Here is an 11,620-nt window from a genome sequence, read left to right as displayed (position 1 = left end):
GGGACGTAAGGCAGCCAGCCCAGCCGGGGTGCGTGACCGGCCGCAGGGTCCGCCGGTGGCCCCCGCCGCCTGCCTGCGCTCCCCTGTCCGCTTTCCCCGTGAGGCAGCGGCGCCGCCGGCAGCGCTTCCCGCCGCTTCCCGCCCCTTCCCGTTGCCATGGCGCCGCGCTGTCGCCGCAAGATGGCGGTCGGGCGGCAGCCGGCTCCGCGGCGCGGCCCTCCTTAGACGCCATGGCGGCTGCTCTCCTTGGGGCGCTGCTGCTGCTGCTGGCGGCGCCCTGTCCTGGGCAGCGGGCTTGGGACGCCGGTGGGTGGAGGGCGTCAGGGGCCGCGATGAAAGGCGGGCGAGGGGGAGGCTGCTGAGGGAAGGGGGCCAAAGGGGCGGCCGGGGGTGAGGGGAAGAGGGGGTCGGTTTGCGGCGGCACTTTCCGTGACTGACTAATGGTGGGGCCTGTCCGGGTGGGCATGAGGGGAGGCCGCGGAGGCCCCGAGGGGTCCCCAGGGACTAGCAGGTCGGGGGCCTTTGGTGCCCCTGCCTTAACCCGAAGGTGCTGGCCCTGGAGTTTTCTGCCGCTGCTTAGCACTGGGGGAGACTTGGAGGGGGAAAGGTGGAGCTGCTTATGTTGGACCTTTCAACGTTGGTAAAGTCTGTAAAGGAAATTGAAGTGAAACTCCCAACTTGGAGCCCTAAACTTGAAACTACGTCCACGTGCTGAGGTCCGCAATTACTGGATCAAAGGTAGCGGCACACCCCTGACACCCTTCATAGCCACAAGAAATTAAAAAGCGTAAACTGAAGTCAGCAAGGAATGCTAAATATGTTGTTGCCTGACCTATGTAGTATCTGCATGGGGCAGTAAGTGCTGCAGTCTCCTGCCATAATGTTATTCTACTGCGTGTTTACTGAGCATCTTGACAAGTGTAAACTTGCGGTATGGAAAGCAATGGTGAACCCACTGCTCTCGCACTTCACAAGAATGTAAATACAATCCTGTACTAGGCATCACAAGGTATTTTTGTTCTATTTGTGACAATTTAAAGTACAGGAAGGTAAGAATCTAGCCCAAATGTAAGACCTAAATATGTCTTACAGATGCTACCTTTTTCAGTTAGCGTGTATTAAGACTTGTTTCTTTCTCTCTTTTTTTAGTCTTCCAGCCTTCATTTATCCATATGTCAGGGCCCAGAGTCAATTCGTTTTTTCTTGGAAATTCTTCAGGAGTTAATTTTTCTATAATTTTAAGTCCTATAGATGAAGAGACAGGTAAGAACACTTCACCTCCCCCCCCCCCAGTGGTATGTAAATAAATGTTTGAACTATTAATATTTCTTTGACACTAAAATTGCTGGAGAAATGACAATGCACTTCATTTAGTGCTTTAATAGTTACTGAAATAGGAACTCCAAAGGACTTCTGCTGATTAAGCCCTTAGTCCTCTGTTGACTCCTTGTCAGCTAGGCCTGAGGGTATGCCTACTTGAAGGCGCAACAGGAGTTTAAATTGTACTTATTTTCCAGTCTTTTCTAAATTACATTGGAATACTTTTAAAATGTTTATTTTGATACAGGAAAATCGCAACTTGCAAATTGCAGTGGAAGTAAAAGAGCTGGTGACTGGAATTTGAATGTAACACCTGGTATGGTATGTAAAATAGTGATTCTTCCCTGAAACAGGAAGGATTGAATTGTCATATATTAAGGGCTAATGAAATACTAGCAAAATGTTAATGTACTAACAACCCAGTTTGAATGTCTTGCCCTTGCCTTTCTTCCTTGACGTATCCCTTTGTGTGGATGCCCTTGCTGGAGTTTGCTGATGTGCAGCTTTGACACTGGTTCCTTGTTGTCCTCCTCCCCTCCAGAATTGCCTGTACTTCCTGGCTGGCTGTAGCATTTGAGATTGTTTCAGATCTGCTGGAAGGATCTAATAGAAATAAAAAAGCAGTGGGTTTATACAGCATGAGCTCTGGAACATCTGTTTTGTTAGACTTGCCTTCAGTGTTATGTTATGCATAATTCCTCAGGGGTTTTATCAACTCTGCAGTCATTCCAGTTTTCAGCTGAAGGTAGCTGTAAAAACTGAAATTCACTTTTCGGTATTTGTTCTTTTCTTTAGAATTGTGCATATGATTTCTGAGGTAACTTAATCTGTGTGCATGCCTTAAAAAGTTCTGTGTACAGTTCATATCCTCACTGTATTTGCATATCTCAGTAGCAGACCCTTTGTCATTCCACTCTCAACAAATGTCCGATTTTATATAGGAAGAATATCATTGCATTGTAGCGCTGACAAAACACAGTGGTACTGAAACTTCTCTTTCGGAAGCTGGTGAGTGGTATAAATAAGAGTAATTGAATACAAGCCGTCAAAGCTGTCAAACTTTTTTTTGCATTTTTTCAGAACACTTCCAAAGTGACTATAAGCTTGACTAGAAATCTGCAGTTGTGTTTGCCAAATGCCACTGACTGCTGCACAACACCTCTCTGTGTGGTTGAAACACTTCAGGTTTTAGCTTGCCATGATTCAGTGATGTTGGCACATCTCCTGATTCAAGCTGAAATATATGCCAACTCTTCCTTTACAGGAAATGTGTCAGGTAAGTGTTTAGATATGCTAAAGAAGAAATGGCGTTTTGGCTGTTCTTTCCCTCTATATATGGAAAAATAAAAATTGGGATTTGGGCAGCAGTAGGAGATGCTGAATAATCATTAATGGAATTTAACAAAAGGTGTGTACACAGTCAGAATAAACTGCAATGCGCATGGTCTATTTATTTGGATTCCAGTCCATTTAATCTGATTTTCTCTTTTTTTTTTTTTTTTTTTTAATTCTTTTGCAGAAAATGCAACTATCATCCCAAACCAGGTGTTTCAGCCATTGGGCTCTTGTCCTTGTGACTTGACAGCTGGAGCTTGTGATGTTCGTTGTTGCTGTGATCTGGTACTTATTTCATGTTAAACTTTGATTAAGTGTTTCAGAATTTCTAGGCTCTTTCTGTTGTCTGGGGAGAGAGAGAGGTACTGAATGCTTCAGACTAGATGGGGCTAGAGGGCTTGTCTGGATTTTCTGGTATTTCTAATAGTAAATATGACCTCCCTCTACAAAATTGGTTTGATTTACCTGTACGTATAGAATCACAGAATCATTGAATAGTTTGGGTGGGAAGGGACCTTTACAGGTCATCAATCCAACCCCTCCTGCAATGAGCGGGGACATCTTCAACTAGATCAGTTTGCTCACTATGGCTATAGTGCCTATGGTAATGCACTTACTGTGCTAAAAAGTGACCATTCTTTTCCCTTTCAGGAATGTACACCAGACTTGAAGCAGTTATTCAATGAATCATGTTTCACTGGAGTGTTTGGTGGGGATGTAAACCCACCTTTTGATCAGCTGTGCTCTTCTCAGTCAATGGAATATACCCCTGATTGGTTTCCCTTTCTTTGTGTACAGTCTCCTCTTAACAATACACCATTTCTTGGCTACTTTTATCATGGCTCCACGTAAGTCTTAAGAAAATTTATTTTCTCAACACATGCATTAGGCGTGCTACCGAAAATGTAACCTGTTTTTATAATGAAAGTTATTTTGAAATTGGAATTTTAGGGTGTGAACTTTAAGTGCAAATGGAGAAATGTCATTGGTACTATATGAGAACACAGGACGTGAAAGCAAATGTATAATTATTTGTGTGAGGTAGAGAGCAAAGAATTGTTTAATTTTTAGACTTGTTTGCAGTTCTACACCCAGAGTTCCTCTGTTTAAGATCCCTTTACAAACTTCTCCTGGGAAACTTTTCACTGGTTACAGACAAGGAGATCCAATTATGACAGAAGAAAATGAGTATTTTACCATTCCCCAGGTAATCACTTCATGTTTAGGAACTCTTGGTTCCTCTTGGTTTGTTTGATATTCTCCATCTATCATGCTCCTTATGGCTTTGTAACCAGATTCTACAACTTACTGTTGTGAAGTGGTGGAATATATTTTTCACAAAAAAACCCCCACCAAACCCACAAAATCATTATTAAAAGTAAACATTATCCTTCCTGAGCCCCCTGCCTATCCCCCCAAAAGGTAATGTTTTAATTGTTTCAAGAGATAAAAGCAAGCTTGACATCCCAATTAATAGTTTATGGCTTACCATATTTCTGTATTTTTTGGTTTGCCTGCTGCATTACTGAGCACTATAGTTGGTTTTTCCTTTGAATCTTAGTCATCTGATTGTACTTTTTTCAAATTCCTTTTGCATTTTAGAGAGACCCGCTGGTTATAATTATTTTGACAAATTAGGATGAAGCCGTACTGTACGTTGAAACTATATTGAAAGCTATGCTTTTTAAATTTTAACCTCTCTCTTGCTACAGATTGAGGTATTTTGATAACATCAGATTACTTGTTTGTCAAAGTGTCATGTGGCTGTAGTACATACTTGGAGCATTTCACTAACAAATAGTCTTAAAATGAAAAGCAAAGGGCTAGAAAAGGGTCCAACATACTTACTTCTGTTGAATTATCTGCAGCAATCCATGGCTGGACAGTGTGTTGGAAATGCCCCTGTAGCGTATCTCCAGAACTTTGATGTCAAATGCCTGACCAATCTAGCATCTTACAAGGAGGGACTGCCCCATGATGTGAGGATAAACAGTGGTGCTGGAGGTATGCTCTATAAGCCCCAACAGAAATGTGTTTTATGTTTCTCAGAGCTGCTAGAACAGAACAAACCCGAGGGCTGTTGGCACGGTAGCTACATGGAATATCTTTGTTATCTGGTGGCTGTAGTTCAGCATTTGGAGATGTTCTATTCCTGTTTCTGATGACCTTCCAGCGAGTTCCCCACTATTTCCCAAGATTTGGGATGTAAGAAATAGCGAGATTGGCCTTTGTTCCCCATTTATCTGTTTCTGGTGACTCGTACTGGTTATGGCTACACACGACAGAACAGAGCATCTCTTTCCATTTTCAGACTGTTGCAGAGCCCTTTTTCTGTCAAGAGGGTGCAGTATCATCATTTTAGAATTAGTGAGAAGTGGTTACTTTCTGCATTACAAAAGCATATACTTATGAAGTGTCCTTCAGCAGTTTGAGATAATGTGATTACCAGCATGAAGAAAATTTATTTTATGCTACATAATTGTCTAATTTTGTTCATCTATATTACCTTTGTAAGACCCAGAGATAACTAGCTATGCTCTCAAAATACATAAACTGTTTGGTCCTTTACCAAAATTAATTTTCTAAATAATTTTATACTCCATTTTCATAACAACAAGGATTGCACCTTGGATGTGAAAACAGTACATCTGTCTCTCTTATTAGTCAGGATTACTGCAGTGTTTGTTTTTTATTCTCAGACTTCATCCAACAAAATGTCATCTATAGGACCATCACCGACACGGGCAAATTCATCACTGAAAGTGGTATGTCTCTTCCATTTAATGAATATGTTTCTTACCTAGCCTGGACTATATAAGGAAGAGATGATTTTGATGCCTAAAATGTTTACCTGCTGCAATTCTTAGGAGGGATTTTGTATATTACCTAATGCTCAAAAAGTAAACTGTTTGGCTTACTGCAAAGCAGAAAGTATTTAATTTACCCCAACTTCATTTAAAGTTGGTCAAGAAATCAGGTCCCTTAGCTTACATTGAAAGTAATTTTTGAGAAGGAAAAAAACCAAACCAAAACAAAGATATGAAGAACGCTTTAAAAAAATCTCCAGGATGAACATGTAAGTGGGGTGGGCAGACTGTAAGCAGATGTATGTGTGTCTGTTTCCTAAGCTCTCGTGCCTTTTTAAGGGCCTTTTACAACCAATGAAGCAGTTGTTTGATGTAGAACAGTGGTTCCCAGTCAGCGAGAGGGTAATGCAGCACAAATGAAACTAATGGAACCCAAGCTAATGTGTTTTTCTGGGCAGTGCTGGCTCCCTGGGAGGGAAGAGATGAAAGTGGGGGAGTCCTGAGTCCAGAGAAGTGCATCAGCTGGTGATGTAAAGTCCAGTGCTGGGTTCTTCAGGAGAGGTTTAGCTACAAAGGGACCTGGAACCGCTGATGTTAAAATATTGATAAGCTATGGGATTGTACTGTTGCACTGTCCTAGTAAGATGGGACTTAAACAGTAAAATCAGTTCTCAAAAAGGTAAATGTTATAATTTCCAGAATTTTGATAGAGTTTTTTTAATGTGTTCTTTTTCAGCTACAGTAACACAGCTTTCTAATTAGCAGTGCTTTTCATTATGGCCTTTTTTTTTTCTTCTGCCAGAAAGCCTTCATACTGCTGAGGTTCTGTGTCAAAATGTAACTTTTGCAGAGCATTATACGTTCATTTGGAAAGACAAGAACATAGAGCAAATAAATGTCACAGTCTTCCTCGGAAGTTTGTGTGATGGAGGTATCATGAAATTTCTTTTGATTTTTGATTTTTTTTTTTTCTTCAGCATGGAAATTCTGTGATAGAATCTCTTATTTACTAATACTTCTTAAAAAGAATTTCCCCTGGACTCTGGAAAGAAAATTTATGGGGCTGATTTCCCCATAGAGCATGCTTTTTGCTAATTTACTTATTTAAAAGTAAAGTCATATTTTTTTTCTTTTACCAGAAATACTGACACAGAGATTCACAGTCAAATTTCTAAGTTTAAAGAGTACTAATGCAACAGAACTGTTTGGGAATCCAGGTATTAATGCTTTATTTTGCCTCTTAAAAGTGAAAAGAAAAAAGTTTCATACTGTACAGATACAAAACACAGTAACTGATAATCTCTTTCATACTTCTTTACGTTGCTAGCCCCCACCTTCCTGTCTTAATGCACTACCAATTGTAATAGTGGTGATTGGTTCTTAGGCTTTTGTTGTACAGATAGTATTTAAAGTGAGTGTATTCCTACTGTAATGGAAATGTCTGTTCATTTACTTCAAGATTGATGACATTATTATTAAAACAATGCTAATGCTTATAGGTTCTTATACAGTGTTTATGATTTACCCTTCTATGTTTAGGTTATCAAGTTGGAAAACCAGTGAGAGCTGCAAATATGAATGCTTCTGATCCTTTTGGAAGCCTCAACATTTGGCAGACAGGTACTGGCTTGTGAGGTTGCAACTTCAACTGTAGTTCATGCTAAAATCCTTTTTTTTTTTTTTTTTTTGGTACATATTTTAGTTAAGAATTTCTACCAAATTTTGCTTTTCTAGACTATTCCCTAACCTTTATTCAAATTTCAGTGAGTAAGCCTCTAATGCTTTCTTGAAAAATTTAAGTTGAATGGACTTGTATCTATATTTGAACTGTACTACTTGGTGTTTTGCATTCTGATGTTTGCTATTTTTGCACAAAATTGAAAGCTAGAGATCAAAAGGTTGATATAAGAAAGCTCAAGTAAGATGTTTTCATTTCATAGCTGGCAGAGGTTTATGTACGTCGGCAGCTTATACACCAGTTTTATTCGGATTAGATTCACTCTCTGGGTGCATTCTAGAAGTTGGTATTAATGAAGATTGCGGCCTTTTAAGGTGAGCTACGTAGGTTGACTTGTTTTTCCCTGCATCCCTCTTGTTGCTGATTACATGATTCTCTACAAGTGCCTACTATCAGCACTGTTACATTCTTTTTAAATGTTCATGTATGCATTTCAGCTTTCTGTGGTTGATAGTCTCACTTTTTTTTAAAAGGGAAATTACAATAATAGTTTAACTCAGATCTCTCTGTATTCAAATGAGGATTATGTTAGGGTGGGATGCTTTGCCATTTCTTCCCTTCAACAGATAGTTCAATAGTTCAAATCTAGTTTTGTTGAGTGATAACGTCTTTCAGAGGAAACTGACCTTAGGATATAATAATATTACAACCCAGAGTGGTAGACAGTACAGATTTACTTTTTGTGTAATCTTACATTCTTATTTTGCAGAGGAAAGGTAACTGAGAAACTGAATTCATTAATACAAGCTACTCACATCGGAAAGAGGGACAATTCAAGTTACAGTGATCTAAATGACTGGGTGGAAATTATACGTAAGTGAGGTTTGTGTTGTTGTTTATAGTCTAAATATGCCCGTACGATGAACAGAGCATCTCAAAATAAAACCAAAATGTAATTTCAAATGCCTAAAGATACTGATCTGTGTCTGGATCCATCCATCTGTATATGTGTACAGACATGCATATAACTCAGTATGTATACGGATACTGCACTACCATGTATTTTACTGTCAGCCTGTAAACATATGACTTGGTATTTTAGTTCTCTGTTCATAAAGAAAAGGAGTACTTTATCTGTATTTTATATAGAGAAAACAGGTTTTTCTGTGTCCCTGTGTGACAGTTACTGGTATTTCACTGGACAGGGCTCTGAGCAACCTGATCTAGTTGAAGATGTCCCTGCTCATTGCAGGGGGGTTGGACTAGATGAGTTTTGGAGGTCCCTACCAACCCGAACTATTCTATGATTTAAATAACTCTGTTCTCCTCCATAGGTCTTGATCCATTTAATTCTGCTACCAATGTGAGCAGTGGAAGCTTACAAGGCATTTGTCTAGATATTCCTGCAAATCTGAATATTCGCATAATCTTTGCTGATGTGGGTGCAGTACAAGGGATTCCCCAGCAAGAGATTCTTGCTGTGCAGATCAGGTAGAGAGTTTTGTGTCTCTGGCTATCTGACAAATAAATGTTTCATTTTGAGACTTGCTTACCTAACATGTGCAGATTAAATTTTACAAACAAAAATGTTGTTTTGTTATTTCTAATTTTTTACATGCCTTTTATTTGTATTTGCAGCCCAAATTCCTTTGATCACAACCGGGTTTGCCTTTCTCCCTCTGAAATAAATATAATAATAATAAAAAAATAATGGTTAACAGTAGATAGTCTTTCTACTTCACTGAAATATTAAATAAAATCTATGATGCTGCCAGTAGTAGGCATATGCAGGGCATTCTATCAGAAGAACGTTTTAATTTCTTGTCACGTGGTGGAAGTGACAACATTATCCTGTGTTCTGGCTTTCCCCAATGTAGAGCTCTTCTTGAGAGCTGTGGTAAATGCTTTATTCTTTCCTGAAACAGGGAATTTTCACTTTGCAAACACTTTTTTTTCCCCCCGAAGTCAATCCCAATCAAATAAATGGGATTCTGTTCCACTTTATCTCATTTCCAGACTTTGCAAGTTCTCTCCCTGCATGGTGTTGAAAATCCAGAGATCATCAACCAGCTCCTAAATACTGTGTATTTTGTCCTTTCATGGTTATGTTTAGGCTCTAAAATTCCATTTACAGCCCTCAAGTAATAGTTATGCATATTCTTACAGTTACTCAACAGTAATATGGCAATTCCAGTGCGGGCTTATCTGTGAAAACAGCATCAGCTTTCTTCCCATCACTGCTTCTGTTCAGTTTATTAAAGTGCCAGCTCAGCCACCTATTCCAATGACAAGGTAATTTTTGTAAAAACACCGATACTTGACGTTATGTTAAGCAGATGTAACGTGAATAGCGTTGATCAAAAGGTTACTTTGGTTTGGTGGAGTACAGAGCAATAAGGCCTGGTTCAAGGATTTCATGAGTAACATGAAGGGCTGTAAATTACCCTGTGAAGTTATCATTTGGTTTTAGCAGAAAAGCTTCTGTGTTGTTTACTTGAGTGGATAAGGGGTTCTGCGTGAGGCTCCCAAACTATCCGTTGTCTGAAAAATGTTCATCACAAAAAGAAACATCTGACTAAAAATGACAGAAGTGGCGTAGAGGGGAGGCTCCTGTTTCCATTAGAGAAAAAAGTCGTAAGAGAATAACAAGTCGCTTGTGGTTTAGTTTTGTTTTTTCCTGTAATGTGGACACCTTTTCACTCCGTTTTTTCCACTTTTGCTGGTGTTCTGGTACTGTAGTTAATAAACCTGTTTGTTTTTTTTCTTCAGATTTCAGATTAATTATACAGAATTTGACTGCAATCGAAATGATGTGTGCTGGCCACAACTTCTTTATCCATTGACACGGTTTTACACAGGTAAAAATAATAAGCAGCGTGGAATGCCGTGAACTGGCCATATTTCTTCGAAACATAATTAGATGTGTGGAGTTTAGTCTGAAAGGATGCTTTGTAGTAGGGAATTAAAATTTCTCTTTTAGAAAGCATGGTCCAAAAAGTCTGTTTATTTTTTTCCTTGATAATGCATTAATTTTTTAGTTAGACTAGTAGAAAAAATAATTGCTTGGGAGTACTTTGTGGATAAGATTGAAATTTTGTGAGTATCTGTTTGGCAGAGAGAGATTCTTTTTCACTCCCCTGTAGAGTTTGGAGGGAGGAGAATATATCACTTTATGGTACTGTTCCGTTTCCATTTCCTACTGTAATTGTAGCATTGTCAGTGTGTGTCATTGCCCTTGAAGGGTGGAGGGAGACTTTGTTTCTCACTTTGCCAGTATGTGTTTTTCAGTCAGCCCACGAGTTCCAGTAAAAATTTGCCATATTGGTAAGACAATTAATTTTTAAATTTCCTCTGTGTAAAACTGTGGTGGATTATGTTTCCTGGGAGGCTCCGTAGATTAAACATCTGGCATTTCAAAGGGCACTTGGACTCTGTTCCGAGAGCTGCATGGACAGAGGCAACTGCCCGTGTTTATTATCTGCACAACTTCAGGGACTAAAGTTATACAAAGTATGAAGTTTTATAAGTAAGAAGCATCTTAATTCCTTGCTTTGTGCTCCACTGTTTTATTCAGACTATGCACCTACTTTAATCTGTATCTTTTTGGGTTGTTGTCTAAACTGAAATTTAGCTCTCATATGCTTACACTTCTTTTTTCTTTTTTTCTCCAGGAGAACCATATTCCCAGTGTCTTGCTAAAGGCCTGTCATTGGCATTTCTTGTCTTACTTGCAGCAATTATGAGTAACCCTTGGTTTTCTAAATTATGGAACAGTTCTTTGGTTTAAAAATGTTGATGTAAAGATTTTGTTAGTATTTTAAGTACTTTTGGGTAAGATTTATGGATAAACTAGACATTTTGTATAAACATTTAAAGATACATAAAATGCATACTCTTACGGTATCCAGAAAATGGCTGCGTTATTTAAAAAAAAAAAGTAATAGAATTATTTTTAAGTGCTAGACTCTGCATTCGGAGCAGAAGGAGCAGAGTTGGCTTCAACGGGGTGAGCTCTGCACGAGTCCAGCCCCGAGTCCCCCCGTGGGGTTGGGGTGGTCCTCATGGATGGACCTTTGTCCCGTCAAGCTTGTTCTCCCCTCCTGGTGTAGCGGGTCAAGGCGGCGGTTCCTTTCCATAGCAAACCCGTCACGCCCGCCTGTTTTTGGAGCAGTGGACAGATTATTCACTCTTCTGAAAAGTAACAGCGCTTCAGATACTGTCACGTACTGATCTGCAACTCTCTTTCCCAGCTAACGCTTTTGCATTGGCAACCTGTATCTGGTCTGGGCGACGCAGGGTACAGAAAACACTTACTACTGATTTTCTTCAAATGATCAGATATGATGTTCAGTTTGGGGTTGTCCTGTGGTTCGGATCTTACGGTTATCTCAGTAATGCGTTCCCTCCGTTACATCCTTTCACATGGAAGCCCTTCACGCGGTGAATCCGTCACTGCCGGGGCGCTGTTTTCCATCCCATT

The 11,620-nt window shown here is 39.8% G+C and overlaps 1 protein-coding gene across 1 annotated transcript; it reads left to right on the top strand.

Annotated features, from left to right (window-relative positions):
* The first annotated feature begins 174 nt into the window (after positions 1 to 174).
* TCTN2 (tectonic family member 2) lies at positions 175 to 11,111 on the top strand. Its single transcript, XM_076352611.1, has 18 exons — positions 175 to 306; positions 1,150 to 1,263; positions 1,568 to 1,641; positions 2,401 to 2,596; positions 2,840 to 2,940; positions 3,307 to 3,503; positions 3,739 to 3,862; positions 4,524 to 4,659; positions 5,355 to 5,420; positions 6,265 to 6,393; positions 6,602 to 6,679; positions 7,002 to 7,082; positions 7,403 to 7,514; positions 7,910 to 8,013; positions 8,475 to 8,631; positions 9,307 to 9,432; positions 9,910 to 9,998; positions 10,812 to 11,111. Exons 1-18 carry the CDS (start codon positions 231 to 233, stop codon positions 10,925 to 10,927), a joined length of 2,076 nt encoding a protein of 691 aa, XP_076208726.1. The 5' UTR covers positions 175 to 230; the 3' UTR covers positions 10,928 to 11,111.
* Positions 11,112 to 11,620: the final 509 nt, after the last annotated feature.

This window comes from Aptenodytes patagonicus, chromosome 15, assembly GCF_965638725.1.
Source record: "Aptenodytes patagonicus chromosome 15, bAptPat1.pri.cur, whole genome shotgun sequence".
In the NCBI taxonomy this organism is placed as follows: Eukaryota; Metazoa; Chordata; class Aves; order Sphenisciformes; family Spheniscidae; genus Aptenodytes; species Aptenodytes patagonicus.
Note: the sequence above shows the minus strand (reverse complement) of the source record. Positions and strands in the feature narration are given on the sequence as shown.

What these genes read in the sequence shown, in the direction of transcription:
- TCTN2 (XM_076352611.1), top strand. Translation starts at nt 231, where the DNA reads ATGGCGGCTGCTCTCCTTGGGGCGCTGCTGCTGCTGCTGGCGGCGCCC. An exon ending in CAAATTCATCACTGAAAGTG is followed by an intron (nt 5,421 to 6,264) that starts GTATGTCTCTTC and finishes TTCTTCTGCCAG; the next exon opens with AAAGCCTTCATACTGCTGAG. An exon ending in CCACCTATTCCAATGACAAG is followed by an intron (nt 9,433 to 9,909) that starts GTAATTTTTGTA and finishes TTTTTTCTTCAG; the next exon opens with ATTTCAGATTAATTATACAG.